The sequence below is a fragment of the Belonocnema kinseyi genome, chromosome 9, assembly GCF_010883055.1.
Source record: "Belonocnema kinseyi isolate 2016_QV_RU_SX_M_011 chromosome 9, B_treatae_v1, whole genome shotgun sequence".
In the NCBI taxonomy this organism is placed as follows: domain Eukaryota; kingdom Metazoa; phylum Arthropoda; class Insecta; order Hymenoptera; family Cynipidae; genus Belonocnema; species Belonocnema kinseyi.
This window is the reverse complement of record NC_046665.1, coordinates 36,305,018-36,324,838: the sequence shown is the minus strand read 5'-3', so window position 1 is coordinate 36,324,838 and position 19,821 is coordinate 36,305,018. Positions and strand designations below refer to the sequence as shown.

Sequence of the window (19,821 nt, the reverse complement as noted above, 5' to 3'; positions counted from 1 at the left end):
CCTCCCGGTTTTTGTCAATATTTGTGGGCTCAATATTTGTGGGCTGTACGTTATTTTTAATACAAAAAGTAATTTTTTCCCACTATGGACCGGGAATGTAAAAATGAGATTATATGAACTCCCACCTAACACAAAGCTGCTGAAGGTTGGTTGAACTTCTCAGCGTAATATACTAAACAGCTATGACCAAACCCTCGTTAATCGAAGTTTTGTGGGTCACTGAGTTAGGGATTCATTTAGAAGTTGAGAAAAAGGTAAGGCTGATGTTTCGAATGTATGTGCTAGGTTTAAATCGTAAAAATAAAATTGGAAATGAGTAAATTCAGTTATTGAAAACCGGCAAAGGTTGCAGTAAAATGTTTAATAACAACATTTTTTTAAAGAATGTGCATTTTTCTAAAGAAACAATGAAACTACGTCTCTTTTAATATCAATGCATGTTATGAATCATAATAATATTCATTCATGGAAATGATATACAAGTTGAGATATAGATTCGAGTGCGAAGCACGAGATACGAGATGAGAATGTATTCGTTAAAGCCAAAGGAGCTTTAACAAAAAAGAAGTCACTATCACCAAATTACTGTTGTCGACGTTTTGACCTTTTCTTTTAAAAATCTGTGCACAAGTGTAAGGAATATACAAAGAACGACCGTGAGATAAATACATTATCGAGCGCGGAGCGCTAGATAAATATATTATCGAACGCGAACCGCGAGAACCAACAGTCGCGCGCCGTAGGCGCGCTCAAGCTTGCGAGCCGCACGAGCAGTGCGGTATGAGAATGTGCCCGCGAAGCGGGCGGATTTTTATTCTGAAAAATCTCTTTAAGACGTCATAACTTCAGAACTATTTATGTTACAACATTCTTTTTTTTTTAATTTGTCAGGAAATTTGTGAACTTTTGTCTGTTTTTTATAAGTTTTACGCAAATTTAACCAAAAACGTATAATTAAAAAAAACTGATGCCTTTCACACAATTAGGTAAGAACTTTTTGGACACAAAATTAAAACTGCTTACAATAGAATACTTTACTAATTATTTGTTCCTATCGAAGAAATCAAATAAAGTGATAAAAAAACAACAGATATAAAGTTATTTTAAAAGGTGACCTAACGATTTTTTTCATATTCGCCGAAAATACTTAGGAGACATCCCCATAATATAATTTCTAGGGCAAACACTTAAGCCTCCTCTTTTAAATGAAACTTGTTCCTGTGGAGGCGTGTATATTTATCATTTATATTTATCATTTACAGATAGAAAAAAATTTCAAATTTAAATCGCTAAAAATAAGGATTTTGACCACAAAGCTTTCAAAAATGAATAATTTCAGATTATATATCTTAAAAGTTCCACAACTTACTTGCTTTAAAGGTATGAAACGTGGAACCCCACCCGCTATTCTGACCATTGGGACATAGCAATCGAAGAAAGGTTCTATGATGATCCATTCATCTCCAGGATTTGTGTGGCCCATGATAGTATCATAAAGAGCTTCATAAGCTCCCGCCGTTATAAGAACCTCATTATTGGGATCTAAATCTCTTTTCAGAATCTTAGAGTATAATTTTGCGACTGCATTTACAAGACGTGGATGACCCTGAAATCGTAAAGAAAATATCATTGTTAAAGTAGTTTGACGTAGATAAGGGTTGAAAAATATATTTCTCATCAATTATTAAAATCTAATAAATAATAAAATAAAATCATCTATATTATGTCTTTAACAAACACAATACCCATACATGTTAAGCTATTTATCAATTTCGCCGTGAAAATTGTTGTTATAGTTGATGATGTATAAGATTTAAGACAATATTCTTTGGACTTCCAAGCAGATTTCTAAACAAATTTCTGCTTCTTGAAATGCATTCATTGCGAAAGACATTATTGCTTCAATTATGGATTAGAACATCGCAACATGGAATTATGAAATTTATTAAATGTACGTATTCAACATACCTTTAGAAAATAAAGTTCACTAATAACTATCACATCTCTTTAGAAAATAAATATAACATGTTATTATTTATGTTCTTAGGTCGTTAATTTATCAAATATTACACATAAAAATGGTATGAAAATGAACAAAAAGAATTGTTCGATTTAGTACCCTCTTTACTTGAATAAGTAACTATTGATTTTACTTACTGTTTGTAACGAAAGTGCATACAAACTTATTCTATCGCAAAAGAAACTTCAGAATCGGGTCTCTAATGTGAAAAAGCCCCCAATGCGCATTTTCAATATAAAAAAATACTGAAATTTACCATTTAATCTAAAACTTCACATTAAAATTACTCAAAATGTTTTTATTCAACTAGGAAAAATGGATGTCACAGTGTCGTGTTCGTAAGCGATAGTACTAAATAATAGCATAAACGGCTATGCTCAAAAACTGTGACCAATAGTGATATATCCTTTGAAGTAATATTTTATTCTGTAGCTATCATAAATCAAATTTGAAAACACGAATCAATGTGTTTGCTAATAAAATTTCACTGGTGTCCTCCTATCACGTATATTGGTAATTGTCAAATTGAAGGCAAACTTGAAATCCCAGCAATATAACATTATATTAGAAACTTTTATTGATTTTCATTTTCATTTAATAAATACTGATTAACAACATCCAAAAAATGGTTAGTTCCCGAAACGTCATTATGGTGCGGCGTGCAGACTTCACTTTTCACAAGAATATACTGATTTGAGTCTGTTTTTCACAGTTGATATTTTTTGTGAATCGAATATGAAAACTGAAAAGTGCATTTTAACACAAAAATATCATTGCCGTACTTGTGTTGAAAACCAGTTTCGAATTAAAAAAAAAAAATTATAACAACCATTTCGTTATCTACTCAAAGGTAGTTTCTTTAATAATTCGGCGACTATTTATGCTCGTCGAAGGTGTTATTTTTATATAAATGAAGGGTCCGCGGTCTAAACCTGTTGACAGCCATTTTTTTCTAAGCTGAGTTTTTGGTACATTTTTTATATGCAGTTAATATCCCGCAAGTGAAACGGCAAAATTCCTTTTAGTTGTGCGTGTGTGTTTGTCGAAAGTTTTTTGTGGCTACTTGCACGTCATCTTTGATGTTGTCGTCTACAGACCGCTGTAATGACGAAGGTGAGCGACGCGTCTCGATTACTAACAATCAGCAAATTTTTGCAATAAACTATTTAAAATTTTTGTAACCACATCTATTTTCGGCTTGCAATTCCGCTGCACCCCTTTTAGATAACATACGAATAGCTTTCAATTGCCATATAACATTCAATTTCGATTCAAATGTTATAAAACTAAAGTGCATTATTTTCCTCAAGTAAATGAACAGAAAACATTCTACAGTTTAAAAAAATATTTAAAATTGCCAAAATTATAACGATTTTCCTTCGCCGTGTAAAATTTCTGAAAAGTCAGTTAACAAGTTTAGACCGCACACTTTTGAAATATTAGAAAAGAATAAACTTTATTGTACATGACTGTTTATATCTGCGCGTATGCTCCTAATCGCAAATCCACTTTACATGTTTAAAGTACGAGGTTAATATTATTTCTCAATTTCACAAACGTACCTTTTGGATTATAAATGTTTAAATCCGATAGAGCAATGTCCGTTTTGAAATATTAACTTCCTAATAATAATGTGATTGCCTCTTTAGGTTCTTAAGTTTGTCTACAATTTGACAATTACTCATATAAATGTTTGTACCAGAATTTTAGGACCAATATTCATTTCTTTCAATTTATCTAGTCCTCATTTATAATGCAAAAAATTGTTTCTTATGTAAATAATTTATAGCATTCATAGGTACTTAAACGTATTTAATCATTTTCTTACAAATCCTCTGGTGTACTGATTCAATAATGGATTTTCGCTGGTCGTTGTAGCTGCCAAAGCCTTCGTAACGTTCTCAGGTGCATAAAAATCCGGAAAACCTTGACCAAGATTCAAAGGTTTATATTTTAAAGCTAGCTGAATGTATTCAACCCTAAAAATAAAATTTTATTCATTTTTAATATTTAGAGCAGCAGAAAAAAAATAGATTTCATTTTAGAATGAAAGCATACCAGACAGATTTATCGTTTCCTCTGTAGCGATCCGGCATATCAAACTTCGACATTGTGGAGTAGTTTTGAATTTTTTTAATTGCAGGAGTTAATGAATAAACACTTGTTACAGATCTCAAGAGAGAAAGTTTTGATAACATCTATAAGCAAATATTACCACGTTTAGAATTTTAAAGAGAGGAGTAAGTATTAAAAAGAAGTTTGGATAATGATTAATTTCAATTGTTTCCATGTTTTTAGATTTTTATTTGGATAACAACGTTTAAGTCAAACAAAAAATATTTCGTTTTTAATACAGGAATAATAATAAGCATTAAATAGAAAAAGATTAATATTTTTAAATTTCAGCGTAAAAGTGAAGATTGTTCTATTCTTTTGAATGCGCGATTTTGCCACCTGTATAAAATGTCATTATAAGAATATGATATCTCCGAAACTTATTATTTTATATTTCCATAGTGATCGGCGCCCAGTTTTCTATTCCCCAAAAGAGAACGTGTTTTCAATATATTTCATTCCTTCTAATTGTACCGATGGGCACATCTCACAGAGATGTCTTGTATTTCGCAAAAGTATTCATATTTTGTGTTTATTTATTCCTTCTAATTAGTTCATAAAATATGTATAAGACATTTTTTAATTCCTTCATGTGGAATATAAGTTTTGAAATTTTTATTCTAATCAATTCAAGTCTGCCTCTCTAGAGTTAAAATTATTTTAATTTATATATTTTACATTAGTACATTAATACTGTTTTAACACGTTTAAATGAATTATTAATATATAAATAAATATGAATTTGAATATTTCCTTGTTTAAAAGTTATAAAGAGATTTAATAATGAAAAAATAGGTTAAATAAAGATTTTTGCTAAATTTTACTAAGTCGATTGATAGGAATAGAATTTGCAATTTTTTTCCCCGTTGGGGGATTTTTAGACTTGGGAAAAATCGCGTATTCATAGGAATACAAATTCTTAATTCTTCTGCATTCAACGCTTATTACCGGATTGTTAGATATTGTTGTAATATTTTAACAAATTAAAAATTTTTAAATTATTTCTTTGACTTATTGTCATAAAATGTTTATACTTTTTAAAATTTTTTAATGACTATCTACCTTAAAGGCAAACCTAAATTAAAATAATTTATATAATTAGCAAAAATGATAATACTTTTTTTTAATGCGCGTGTAAAAGTCTCAAACGGAACACATTTAGGTTAGGAAAAAACGTTGGTAGCAGTTTATATATACACAGCGTCAGCACTTCAAAAGCGATACGAATTGATAAAATGTGAAAAAATAACTCTATAATATGACACAATTTATAAACTAGAAAGCAAAATTAAAAATAGAATTGGAAAGAACAAAATTTTCCTTGTAAGTTGCGAAAAGCAGCATGTTTCACTTTCGCGGTTTCACTGTCCAGTCATATAGCAGTGTGCGCAGCACACATATAATACTGCGTGATAAATATTTAATTTGAAAATTTACATTTTTCTCAAGAGAAACGAAACCTCTTTAAATAAATATCAGCAGGATGATACTCACATAATTCAGTTTTATCTGGTTTTTTATTCTCAAGTGTTTCAAGTGGAGGGAAAATTGACCACAAGTTCCAGTTCTAGTAAATATTAGAATATAGAACTCACTATGTAATTATTAGGTTGATTTTATTTTTCTAAAGATTACGCATTTAGAAATAAAAAATTATAGCGATCTGTCGCAATAGACGATCAACTTAAGACTGGTTAAAAGTTAAAACTTATCTCTTCCGGAGAGGCATTTCTACGCTTAGACGCAACTGTCAGAAAACAGCTGTTATAACCAAATAAAATGTCAAAACAAAATGACTATGGTATTACTGGATTCATTGTATTATCTGGTATTATGAAACCTGGTGAAACGGATAAAGTGTCATAATTCATAATGGCCGCATTAAGTGTATAATGTGGGTATACATTCCTTAATTATAATAATGTTAATAGAACAGGAAAAAAAAAGAAAAATGATGAAGAGTATAAAGTATAATAGACATAGCAGCAGTTTTGTCACATTTTTTTTCTACATACAAAACAACACGATATTGTGTTTCAGGTTACATTTATTGATTTCCGACATTTTTTACATTCATATTATGTGAAATGCAAAAGAAACTTGTCGTGCACGTACATTCAGATTTTAACTGATTAATTTCTTTGGTTACACACCCAACTCAAAGGTTATAGAGTCAGGCAAAACAGCGGGAAAATTTAAATAATTAACTTTATGTATTTGTACATTTATAACTTTTACCTTTTGTACAGATTTTTTTTTGGAAATTTTAAAAGTAGATTTTTAAAAACTTGTTTCAATACGTCAATTCAGTAGTATTTTATGACCTACTAATATTGAATATAGTTACAATTATAAACCTGTAAAATTGAGAGACTTCGTAGGAAGATAAATATAAAATTCCACGGTAACATCGTGAAGTCAAAGGTTATCAAATAATCGTTGATTCATTGAGAAAACAAGACAAAAATCACCACTGGCTTTGTCAGTCCTTAAAGGCCTAAATTAAGTAAAGACCAACGAATACTGACCCCGAATAATATATGTCTGTTGATTATATCAGAGAAGTCTAAGTTCAAAGGCGTAAGTAGACGAAAGGAATAAATTAAATTTTGAGTGTAACTTAAATTTGTTTCGCAGAAAATCCACCTTTTAAATATTTTCTTATACAGTTATTTTATTAAGTTTCAATTGAGAGTTTCCTTTTGTAAATACGTCTCTATTACTCTGAAAAATGAAATTTCCATAATATTAAAAAAATGGCTTTTATCGAATTATCCAGCTTGAGAGGAAGAAACCTAAGTTTATTTAACTAATACCAAAGAGGATGTAAAATTCTCAGCGAAACTGTTCGACATTTCTAAATCATGAAGAACTTTTTTCTCGTTTTTATTTTATTTTGGGCGAAATATTAGGCAGGCATTACCTGATAATTATTTAAATCTTCCTATACATTTACATCCCTGATTTTGTAAAGAAGTACACCAGGCCTTGAGTTTAATGGCCGTCTTAAACTTATCTTCTTGACTGGTAATAATAAATAATAGCGATAATAACGATGATAAATCAACATTTTTATCTTTCAATATTTTTAAGAAGTGTAATTTTGAAAAGGCCTTTGCTACGTGTACCGAAATTTCTGTAGAAATAGCCGAATTTTTTTGGTACGTGTAGAAACTATATTTTAAAAATATACTTATATCTTTGATTAAGTTAAAAGAAAATCAGATATAAATATTTCGTCTCTAAGAAACAAATGCACGTTGCGAAATATAGACCATCCTTACTATAGATTATTTTGAAAAATACAAAAACATTAGATTTACTTTGATTGGGATACATAAATTCACCTTCGAACCTGTAATGTTTGTTTAATTATTTCACGTACAGTGAGTGTACAAATTTTTCGTACACAGCTTTTTTGACGACTGATTAAGTTCTCTTAATTTTAATTATGCCAAAGCTAAAAAAATGTCTCTTTAAAAGGTTGATTGCTTTCGGAATTATGCATAAAATAAGCTCAGGATGAAGCCAATTCGTCTATTTTTTTGAATAGTGTAAATTTTTATGTTTTCCTAAATGTTCAATAACTTCCATAATAATCAACATTTTCCCGAGCATTTTTCAATGTTCTTGGGCTAATTTCAAAGCTATTTCTTCATCGTATCACATCAGAATATTGGCATAAAGTGTAAGAGTCACTCCCAGTGGTGCAGTCTTAAAAAAAATGGCCTTACGGTACATTCATAGAAACTTTTGAACACACACATACACACTATTGTACACACCCACACACGCACGCATGGTGACCCATTTTAATCTAAAATCTGTACCATTAATTTTGAACTTGATGTCGACCTTCAAGGTCAAATGGAGGTAAGACCCTTTTCTTAAAAGAGAACCCCTAATTTTGACTGGATTTGAAAAGAGCGGGAAATTTCACGTTAAAAATGACCTGTGGAACAATGGTTTTTGTGACTTTAGGAAGGTGAAAAATTAAGGTATTTCTCTACAGGTCATTTTTGACGTGACATTTCCCGCTCTTTTCAAATCCGCAGTCAAAAAGGGTTTCTCATTTAATAAACGTGTCTTACCTCCATTTTCCCTTGAAAATTGACTGCATGGTCAAAATTAATAGTACAATCAAATACTCCCCTCAGTCCTGGTGAACCTTAGTCCGAACCATTTCTTCGTAGATAAAGTATTTTAGAACATATTTGGGCATATTTGGGCTATTAACCAGTAAAAGCTTGGCACCTTCAAGAGCGCTGATTACAAGGACGATTAGTTTAAAAGAATATTCAGGATATAGTATTCGAAACTTCCTTATAAGGAAAGAAAGGTACAGAGGTACCTCTCTTTCTGTTCATGCTCCTTGGCTATGATGGTTTTGTTAGCTGGTGCTGAAAATTCAATAACAAACATGGTTCGCTTCTCGAAGTCAAGAAGAACCATGTCAGACCTCGAGTGTGCAACAGAAGTAATTGTCGAGAATATAAAGTTCCAGTATTATACGACTTTTTAATTTTTTATTAGTCTTCTCTTTAATGCGTGTACTTAAAATCAATCGAATTTTTTAATTTTTACTTAGTTGTATGTTGTATAAAATCGCCAGACTCCCCTAAAGCGTTGCATTTCTTATTGCAGTATTTCTTAACAACTTTGTCATTATTTAACCTAATAATAAAAAAAATAACTCACCCTTTTCACAGACACCTTTTGTTTTCAAGCAGGCAAAAATTACGGAATTTAACTTTTTAATTCTTCAATGTAAGATTTAAAAATAAAATATTTGGAATCTATGAGTTTTTACGATTCCACGCCTATACAATTTGTCTTTAAGTTAGAAATTGTACATTCTAAATATATTATTCTCAAATCACTAATTGCAAAATTGAAGTGGAATTTCAGGAAACTATTATGATGAAATTAAGTTTTGCGTAGAAAATCTTCTACCCCGCCTATTTTTATTAGCCCATTAGCCTACTTTACGGTGAACTATCGCCATTCTCACGTTGACTGATCCTCTCAAGTGGGTTACCCTTGTTCATAAACAGGCCAAACCCAGTGGGCAGGGCACACAAGTCCTAAACTTGTCCTATATACCTCTTTCGGCGCACGTCTTAAGGACCTTCTGAGGACCTTTCAAAGACATGAACAGATCCAAAGGATGTCTTAAAAACGTCAAATCATATGAAATAGAGCTAAATTCTAAGGACGTCTTTAGGACGTCCCGGTGCCCACTGGGAAGTGACGAAATAACAAATGTTTTAACTTTTCAGTGCGCACTTTAAAAATAATAGATTTAGAATCTGCAATTTTTTACAAATACATGATAAATTGGTTGATTCGATAATTTGGATAAAAAAGATCAAAATTTTGCAAGAAATAATATTATTGCTCAAGTAAAACTGTTTAAATTTCAAACTTCTTCAAACAAATTCCATATGCCAGGAATAAAAAGAGATATATTTCGAATATCTGATTCTGAAATCACCAATTTCAAAACTATTTATTTTTTGAAGTTTGACATTTTTACCTGCTTACTTACAAAAGTCTTTTACTAATCGTACACCGACAAGTGTTTCATAGATTATAAACCATTTTTGCGTTTATTGCAAGTGCCCGAGACTCTTGAGACTCTAATAGGCAGGGAGTGGACCAGCGTTGTCTGAAGTTGCGCACCGAGCTTAGCTTAAGCTTCCTCGCTGTAGAGAACCATTACATGCGGGGAGTGGTGGGAGAGCTCTGTGCGCAACTTCTGACTACGCTCGTCCGCTCTCTTCTAATAGAGATAAATTTACAATCCGGGAAATCCAGTAACGTTGTGCTAAAGTTGGGTTTAATTCTGTCTTCGCAAATTAAATTCTCAATATTGTGCAAATCGCTCTTGTAATACTAACTAGAAACATTTTCTGAACGACAAATAAGTGGCCTCCCTACTGAAAGAAATCTTTGAGTTTTCTTTAGCGAAATAGCTTGGCCCATTTGAGTCTATAAACAAAGTTCAAGATCCTTTTAGTGGTCGTTTTAAGAGTGGTGCGACGGTAATATAATGTTCCTTTTGTATTCGTCACGTGCCGGGCGGGCAGAGTTATTTACAGTAGTTGGTCGTGACTAATCCGCTCTCCCTTTTTAAATTTCTCTTCAAATTATTAACACTTTCTTTTAATTGATGAATCTTCTCATTATACTTATTTATAATTATAACTTATATACTGATATACAATTGTCTAGTTTAATTCAAAAATGTTGTCTTTTTTAACGTATCTCATTCCATTTACGAAAAACGTTCTATTAATTCCAATTTTAAGCATTAAAAAACAAAAGTTAGATATCTGAAGTCAGCGAAACCCATAGATTCCGAATTATTAGGTTTTAAGCTGTTTACTATGAAATGAAAAAAAAATCTACTTCTAAATTTTAATCCGAAAGCTTAACAAAGGACCCTTGAGTGTCAGCTACTCTATTGAGATAGCCTCTCTGCTTGTTATTTATGATCGAATTCTTCTTTCAATTTCGGAAAGAATATTTTAAAGCCTTCAGAGCATTTAAACGAGCTTCCTGGACCTTTAAAAATATCTATCTGAGTACCTGTGGAGAATTTCTTTGAGATTTTTTGACCTAAAGAATTTTTAGTATATACTCAAAGACTCTTTTCGGTAGGGTTGGCACCGCCAGGCCTCTACCGCCATGCCCCGCCAAGCCACGACTACACCACTGGTCACTCAATGACAGATCACCTGAAACCGATTACGGTCAAATTTTAGAATTTTTTTAAATTAGTCTATAATTATATCTTATTTCTAGATTCTATTCGTGTATTTTAAGAATAATAAATTATTTTTATTAAGCCAGAAAAAAATGATTGAAAACATGTAGACGTGCAAAAAATAGCGATATCGGGTCATTTTTTTAAATAAATTAAGCACTAAAGTTACTTGTTTAAAATTAAGTAGAAGGCAACAGTGCGATCTGGGATGACATAAATTTATAATCTATAATGATATTTTAGAGTTATATTTGAAATAGGAAATGAAAATTGTGTGTGAAGTGACCTGTCAAAATATGTCATCGCAAACTTTGATCATTTATTATAAGCAAAATACAACACCGAAAATTGTAAAACTTGTTTAGAAATAAGGATTGGTACCAACCTTTTGCAGAGTGCTCAGTAAAACTGCTCATAAAAACTTATTCTTCAAGATATTCGTCCTCGAAAACCTGAAAATGAACAAAAAACACCACTTTCAAACTCGCGTATTTCCGAATATACATTTTTCAACGAAAATTTATCTGCTCGAATAAATTATTTAAACTTATAGACAAGGTGGACACGCTGGGGCTTACATACATGGCGCACTTGATTGCTATCCGAATTGCACAACAGCAGCGACGAAGCCATTGTACAGGGGCATTTTCATATTTCGCGCCTTTAAAGTTGCATTCGGATCGGCCATTCGGTCAAGTCCGTGTATCTTTCGATCAAGCTTATCATAGTTTCCAAGGTTGCGTTCGAAACTTCAAATAGATACAAGTGTCAAAAAATACTGGTTACGTTATGTAGTAATTACAAATAATAAAAATGTTTCATTAATAATGAAGTGAGACTTGTGGATTGAGAAGTAAACGTGGATTTTATTCTGTGCCAATAACATTATGGAATGGCTGCTTAAATTTTCTCGAGATATCTTTTTGATACACCTATATCATAAAAATGGATGAGAATGAATTTTGAAGGCTCATGAAATGCCAGTTTGGAAATCAAATCCAGAGATAGCGATTTCGAAAATTGGATAATTTCTAAAAAAAATGGAATAACAATTCTGGGCTAAAATGTCTCGAATTTATTTTAATGGTTGACCAAACAAAATTTTAAAATGAGGTCCAGTGAAAATATTTTCTAAAATACAAAAAAATTCTTAAATATTTTATTGATTAAAATTAGAGCAAGTTAAATTACCTTGATATATCTTTTAATACACCCCCTGGCGGACCGAAGGAACCGAATGGAGCCTCTACAAAGTATCCGTAAAGACCCCATTCGTTTTCTTTTTAAAAAACTCGAAAAAACAGCAAAATCAACTTTTAAATTGTTGAAATTCGGATTCTACGTTAAAATTCCCTAAATCAGTTATTAATTTCCGAAATAATATGTTACTTATTAAAGTTATTAATAAGTAATGATTGTAAACGATTATTAAGTAATTATTGTTTAAATTATTACTGCCGACACTGTCAGTAATAAACATGTAACCACAAAACATTTATTTGGCAAAGAATAATCAATCGAAAGTATAATGAACATACCGGAGCAATTTGTCATTATTTCGAGGTTATGGTCGTATTCACCTTTTTACCGAAATCGCTTTAAGTAATTGTGGGTAATGTCAATCAACAATTTTTGCATGTAATATTTTATTCAGTTTATACAAAAAAAAATCCTGTATATTCATAACATAAATTTCTTATGCCGCAAATAAGCGTTAAACACAATTCACTCTTCGCCTACTAAAATCGCACAATATTATTATCAATTTATAGTATTTGTCACTCAGCAGCGATTCCATAATGTTATTGGCACAGAAGAAAATTCACGTTTACTTCTTAGTCCACAAGTCTCACTTCATTATTAATGAAACACTTTTACTATTTATAATTACTACGTAACATAACCTATATTTTTTGACACTTGTATTCGTTTGAAGTTTCGAACGCAACCATGGAAACTATCATAAACTTGATCCGAAGATGCACGGACTTGACGAATGGCCGATCCGAATGCAACTTTAAAGGCGCGAAATATGAAAATGCCCCTGTATAATGGCTTCTATCCTGCTGTTGTTCAATTCGGGTAGCAATCAAGTGCGCCATGTATGTAAGCCGCAGCGTGTCTAACCTGTCTGTCACTCACGAAAACTTCGTGGATGTACTCTGTGTGGTTTTCTTTAAATATAATTTAAAATTTTGTCTCGACATACCGTTTTCGACAGACTTAACCAAAGTGGGCAAATCAAACTGAAGGAAGCAGACAACCAGCCCCATGCATCGCCCCCACTTTTTTGTTTTCTTACGATCCGGAGGGGAATTTAAAACATATACATGATCAGAAGAATTAATAAAAAATATATGACGTATATTGTATATTGAGGGAATAATTTGGTAAGAAGTTAATGAAAAGACTAATAAATGAGAATGTGGATTTAATATTAATTAATATAATGTATATATTTATTTTAATTAAACCGAATATCATATATACATTTGTACAGTCCAATAATTTATTTGTTGCTTAATCTTAAAAGCTTTTTTCTCGCTGCATTCAACCCCTAATAATTTTATTTAAAATTTTTTATTTAAAGGAGATTTTTAATTAAATAGTTAATTATATTATTACAAACCTCATTTCTAAAACGAACATACTATAAACTATTAAACTCTATAAACAAATATACCGTACTCATGACGGAGTGTAGGAGAAAATTCACTTTTTTCATTCAGCTTAACGCTCCGAAGTTTTGTGTTCTCTATTTGTTTATCAATAATTTTTCTACTCAAAGCATGGAAAACTGAAATTTTGTACATTTTGTACATTTGAAAGTTTATAATAACTATTGTTATAAACAATTCTTGTGGCAAAATATTATAATTTGAGATTTATCAAATTATTATTTCCTTCAAGCGCCAGGAAGACTTCAGGTGTTCCCTGAAACAATAAATATTTAATAATATTTGATAAAATATTACAATTTAAATTTCTGTAAATACAGTAGATAAAGAAATTCAAAATTTTGGTCCTTTTGCATAGAAATTTTTTTTATATTAGAAATATTTTAAGCTGTTGGGCGAATAACTGCTAGTCACAAAAATATGTGAGAAGTTAACAATAACCATTGTTATGAATAATTCTCGTGACAAAATATTCAAATGTAAGGTTTTATAAAAATGTTTATTTTCTTTAATCGCTACAATGGCTACGGATATTCCTAAAAAATGTATCTTTGATTATACTTAGTGGAATATAACAACTTACATGTTTATAAAAAATTTACATAAAAAATGCCCCAATGTTGGCAGTATCACTCGGAAAAAGTCCGGTTTTCAATCGTAATAGATTGGAAATGAATCATAACACTGCATGCTAAGATTCACTCAATACAAAATCTTTCGACAATAACCCACAGACTTGGCCATCAAAGAAAATTTAAATTTGATAAAACCTTAAGTTTAAATATTTTGTCACAAGAATTGTTAATAACAGTGGTTATTGTTAACTCTTTTAATGTTTTTGTGACTAGCAGTCATTCGAGCAATAGCCTAAAACATTTCCAGCGCAAAAAAAATTAACTATGCGAAAGGGCAAACATTTTAAATTTGTTTATCTAATTTATTGACAAAAATGTAAATTGTTATATTTTATCAAATATTATTAAATATTTATTATTTTAAGGAATACCTGAAGTCGTTCTGACCATTGAAGCAAATTATAATTTGAAAAATGTCAAATTCTAATATTTTGACACAAAAATTGTGTATCACAGTGGTTATTATAAACTTTTAAATTATTTTTGTTATTAAATGTCATTCCTGCATTAATGGGAAGCACTTTTAGCAAAAAAAAATTTTTCACTGATAATAAGACTTTATTCATGCTTTGACTAGACAAATTATTAATAAAAAAATAGAGGAGACAAAATTTCAGAAAGTCAAGATCTATAGAATTTAATGATCTTTAATTTAAAACAGAAAAATTCAAAATCGCAAGAAACTTGAAGACCCTAGACATTTTTGAATGAAAAAGTGCAATTCCTCCAACTGTGCGTCATGAGTACAGTACATTTGTTTATAGATTTTAATAGCTTATACTCTGTTTATTTTAGAAATGAGGTTTGCAATAATATAATCAACTATATAATACAAAATCTCCTTTAAATTTAAATTTTTAAATAAAATTATTAGGGGCTGAAAGCAGCGAGAAAAAAGCTTTCAAGATTAAGAAACAAATAAATTATTGAACTGTATAAATGTATATATGATGCTTGGATCAATTTAAATAAATATATACATTGTATTAAATCCATTTTCTCATTTATCATTCGTGTCATTGACTTTTTTCCAAATGATTCCCTCAAACATTGTAATTACAATTACCACTACTTTTTAAAAATATTTCCTTCAAAACTTGAAATTCTTAAGTTAAAGGAACAAAGATTCTTTACTTTGCAACTTAAGTTGTAGTCTTACATATTCTAATTATTATTATATTCATATTGGATATAAGTAATATATTTTTCATTAATTCTTCTGATCATGTATATGTTTTAAATATTTTTGTCATTGAGGTCTTAAATATTATTAATTTTTTCATTAGCTACATGAATAATTTCAACAATAAATAATTCTGTTTAACTTTAACAAATAATAAAATCAATAATATGAGCAAAATAAATCACAAAAATATAAAGTTCGAACTGCTTTCAACATGTATCTCAAAATTAAATTATATTCATATTAAACTACATATTTTCATGACTTTTTCTTTTTTGAAATAATTAGTAATGGTTACTCTTATTTTTTCATATATTCTTTTTTGTTTATTTGCAAACAGCATCAAGTTTTTAATTATTTTTGCTTTTTCTTACTGCAATTCAATGAAAAAGACAGACCTACTTTTTGCGGTGCCATCTGTTGGCTTAGTTTGACCGACATTTCCCCTCCGGATCGTAAGAAAACTACTACTGCATATACATACACGGTCGACGCAGGGGGCTGCAGACAACGTATCGATTACTTGATTTTTTAATTAAAAATTTAACACAAATTCCGTAATTATAATTTTTTGAATAAAAAAAAGAATCCCTGACTTTTTCAGACTTTTCCCTACTTCCTCTGGCTTGTAGAAACTCTGGAATTATTTAAAAACTGATTACAATGAGTCATTTCTTGTGCTTACTTGCATGGAATTATTTAAAAACTGATTAAAATGAGTCATTTCTAGTGCTTACTTGCACGGGAAAAAATTTTTGAGGCGAACGAGTGAATCGAGAATATATTAAAGTCAAAGAAGGTGTCCGCTTAGATTAGGTAAAACGTTTAGTTAGCAGAGTTAAACATTTAGTTACTTTATGTAAATTGTTCTCGTAAATCAGTAATTTGGGCACAATTGGGAAGTTGGAGAGTTTATTATTTTCGACAGATTATGTATAATTTTATTATCTTTAGATTAGAAAAAATTTATTTGTTATAGAAATATTTTAATTTACACTAGCCAATCTTTCGCCTGGTATCGCGAAAATGAATTTCCCTGAAATCCGTATAATGCATTTGGAGGTCAAGTTTGTTGTTTTTATCGCGTTTCTTGATATTTCAACATAGTTATCGCCCACAATCGAAAAAATTGTAAATTATTATTACCGCATCATAAACTCTATTTAATATTAACATGCGCACACATTTTAAGTGGTAAAAAGCGTGTAAATGTCCAAAGTAAATCTGAACTTTCATTGCTCCCGATTAGACTGTCGCCATTTTATTTCGCTGCTCCCACAATGCACCGGCGTTTTTCCGATAATTCCTTCAGACACCTATTCCTAAAATCCTTATTATTAGGCCAGTCAACGAAGGATTTTAAATTGAAACAATTTATAACAATGAACTTAGTTGTCAGGAAGCTTCCTTAGGGGGTCTTGAAACACCTCCCAAAATTCAGTAAATTGGGGGGGGGGGCGAGCCGCCATCTTCCAATATGGCGGCCTATTTCATGTTTTTGGATTTTCCTTGGAAACGGCTGTTTTTAGAGCAAAATAGTTCTATAATAAAACACTCTAAAATTTTTTCTGAATAAAAAAGGTTATATAAAACATTGCCATAAAGTGAATAGATTGTCCGGAAAATTGAAAAGATTGAACAATTTTGGAAGTTCATTATTTTTGAATTTATGAGCGATTGCTTCAGAGAAAACGAGTGCAGTTTATTGTTTCGAGCTTGACTGAAGGTAAGCTACCGTGCAATATTGATAATTTTGTTATAGCTATATTTTTTATTTATTACTGAAAATAATTTTGATCATTTTCAACACTTAATTTGAAGAAGTTGCTTTCATTTCTCGAAGTAGGGACTTTTTCATTTACCTTCCTCATGTCTTAATAACGGATCTGCAAATTTTCGAAATTTTAAATTAATTTTTAGATATTAAAAACCGCCTTTTTCTGAACCTGTGTCAAAACTCTCGGCAAATCCGAGTTGAGCCTAGGGGGTGAAGTAATAACGATGTATTTACTGCAGGCCCACTTTTTTCTTCAAACGGTAGAAAACATAATGCACTGACAGGCCACAGGCGACTATCGGCGTCCCTCTTCCGCGAAAGCAAATACGCGAGGGCAAGCGAGAGAGTAACGGGCTCGTTAGTACAGTCAAGCACAGTAATTTTTATTTTTGTAAGAGAACCTTTCTTCTCCCGCTAACATTTCACGTCTATTAAATGCGTTTTTTGTATCAGAAAAAAATCATATCATTACTGATTTTACATGAAGCATTCCAAAGGTGCTCCAATGATCTTATAAAAATTTTGTAATTATCGTATTAAAATTAAGCTTACAATCAAGCTCTAAAGTGAATTTAAACCTTTTGTTTGACACGCCTCCAAACTACTTCTGGCTTCACATCTACTGTTGTTTATATAGAAAGTCTTTTGTAAAATAATAATTTCGAAGATAATCTAACAAGAACAGAAAATTATCAACATTCCAGGAAATAATTCAGATTAATACTTCAAGGGGAAGATAATAAAATAACCATTTTTGTATCTCCATTCTTATCCCGCTAAAATTTCACGTCTATCAAACACGTTTTTTGTATCAGAAAAAAATCATATCATTACTGATTTTTGCATGAAGCATTCCAAAGGTGCTCAATAATCGTATCAAAATTCAGTAATGATCGGATTAAAAGTAAGCTTATAATGAAGCTTTACAGTTAACAAATAAATAAAATGAATTTTCAACTAGTTCCATTTTCAACTAGAGAGAAGAACTTTTAACCAAAAACGTAATGTTTCTCAAATTTGTTTGCGTTTTAACTTTAGTATTTTCATTTACAATCACAACTCTTCAGCTGGAATACGTCATTGTGCATATAAAAAAATTAATTTTTAAATTTAAAACGACATCTCAAGCAAAGAAAGGCATTTTCAGCTAAAATAAGTTTTCAAACGTGGTTTTTTTTACAAAACATAAATTTAACATTGTATCTGGTTTGCAGTTTTTTTAAAAATATTACTTAATCTATGAAAGAAGAAGAACTCCTTTATTATTTTGTATTTATTCAAAAACTTTTAGGATGGGAAATATGATAGCTAGAAGTATTTTGGAGGCGTGTCGAACAAAAGGTTTAAATTCACTTCAGAGCTTGATTATAAGCTTAATTTTAATCCGATCATTACTGAATTTTGATGCGATCATTGGAGCACCTTTGGAATGCTTTATGCAAAAATCAGTAATGATATGATTTTTTTCTGATACAAAAAACGCGTTTGATAGACGTGAAATTTTAGCGGGAGAAGAAAGGTTCTCTTACAAAAATAGAAATTACTGTGCTTGACTGTACAAACAAGCCCGTTACTCTCTCGCTTGCCGTCGCGTATTTGCTTTGCCGGAACTGGGACGCCGATAGTCGCCTGTGGCCATATGACCGTGGTCGCTTCATGCGCTGGGAAATTCAGTTCGAAGGGTCCCAGGCATATGGAAGGAGTTGAGATTATTTACGATGAGTGCATTATGTTTTCTACCGTTTGAAGAAAAAAGTGGGCCTGTAGTAAATACATCGTTATTACTTCACCCCCCAGACTCAACTCGGATTTTCCGAGAGTTTTGACACAGGTTCAGAAAAAGGCGATTTTTGATATCAAAAAATTAATTAAAATTTTCGAAAATTTGCGGATGCGTTGTTAAAACATGAGGAAGATAAATGACAAAGTCCCTACTTCGAGAAATGAAAGCAACTTTTTCAAATTAAGCGTTGAAAATGATAAAAATAATTTTCAGTATTAAATAAATAATATAGCTACAACTAAATTATCGATAATGCACGGTAGCTTACCTTTAGCCAAGCTCGAAACAATAAATTGCACTCGTTTTCACTGAGGCAATCGCTCATAAATGCAAAAATAATGAACTTCCAAAAATTTTTAATCTTTTCAATTTTCCGGACAAACTATTCACTTTATGGCAATGTTTTATATAACTTTTTTTATTCAGAAGAAAATTTAGAGTGTTTTATTATGGAACTATTTTGCTCTAAAAACAGCCGTTTCCAAGGAAAATCCAAAAACATGAAATAGGCCGCCATATTGGCGGCGGAAGATGCTTCCTTCAGTTTGATTTGTCTACTTTGGTTAAGTCGGTCGAAAAAGGTCTGTCGAGACAACATTTTAAATAATATTTAAAAGAAAACCACACAGAGTAAGGTAAGTGTGCCAGTTATCGGAAGCTCAAGCAAAGATATTTTGGCTCAAGGCGAATTTCAGATTTCAAATGCTTAAAAAACTATATCAAACATATTTAAAGCTTAAGAAATTTGTTTTATCGAGTGAAGCTGAGAAGGAAGAACACAACAGCTTACTATATGTAAAATACTGCCCATCTGCCAACAATCCATGTATTGAGGAAGACTGGCACATTTACCTTACATCC

At 30.9% G+C, this 19,821-nt stretch overlaps 1 protein-coding gene and 1 long non-coding RNA gene across 6 annotated transcripts in view; one reads left to right on the top strand and one right to left on the bottom strand.

Moving 5' to 3' along the window:
* Window positions 1–6,264, bottom strand: part of LOC117180888 (kynurenine--oxoglutarate transaminase 3) — a 13,754-nt gene extending 7,490 nt beyond the window's left edge. The window contains exons 1-4 of one of the 4 annotated variants that reach the window (XM_033373470.1): window positions 6,151–6,264; window positions 4,079–4,218; window positions 3,849–3,999; window positions 1,370–1,606 (exon numbers count right to left, since the gene is read on the bottom strand). In XM_033373470.1, the coding sequence (XP_033229361.1) occupies window positions 1,370–1,606; window positions 3,849–3,999; window positions 4,079–4,218 (528 nt within the window). In that variant the 5' untranslated portion in view covers window positions 6,151–6,264. Of the gene's footprint in view, window positions 1–1,369; window positions 1,607–3,848; window positions 4,000–4,078; window positions 4,219–5,252; window positions 5,361–5,455; window positions 5,534–5,629; window positions 5,735–6,150 lie in introns of those variants that run through there. The other 3 variants (XM_033373468.1, XM_033373467.1, XM_033373469.1) reach the window with 3 other exon arrangements.
* LOC117180889 overlaps window positions 5,879–19,821 on the top strand; it is an 18,270-nt gene continuing 4,327 nt past the window's right edge. The window contains exon 1 of one of the 2 annotated variants that reach the window (XR_004468067.1): window positions 5,879–6,029. This is a non-coding gene — a long non-coding RNA (uncharacterized LOC117180889). Of the gene's footprint in view, window positions 6,030–6,523; window positions 6,716–19,821 lie in introns of those variants that run through there. The other variant, XR_004468068.1, reaches the window with a different exon arrangement.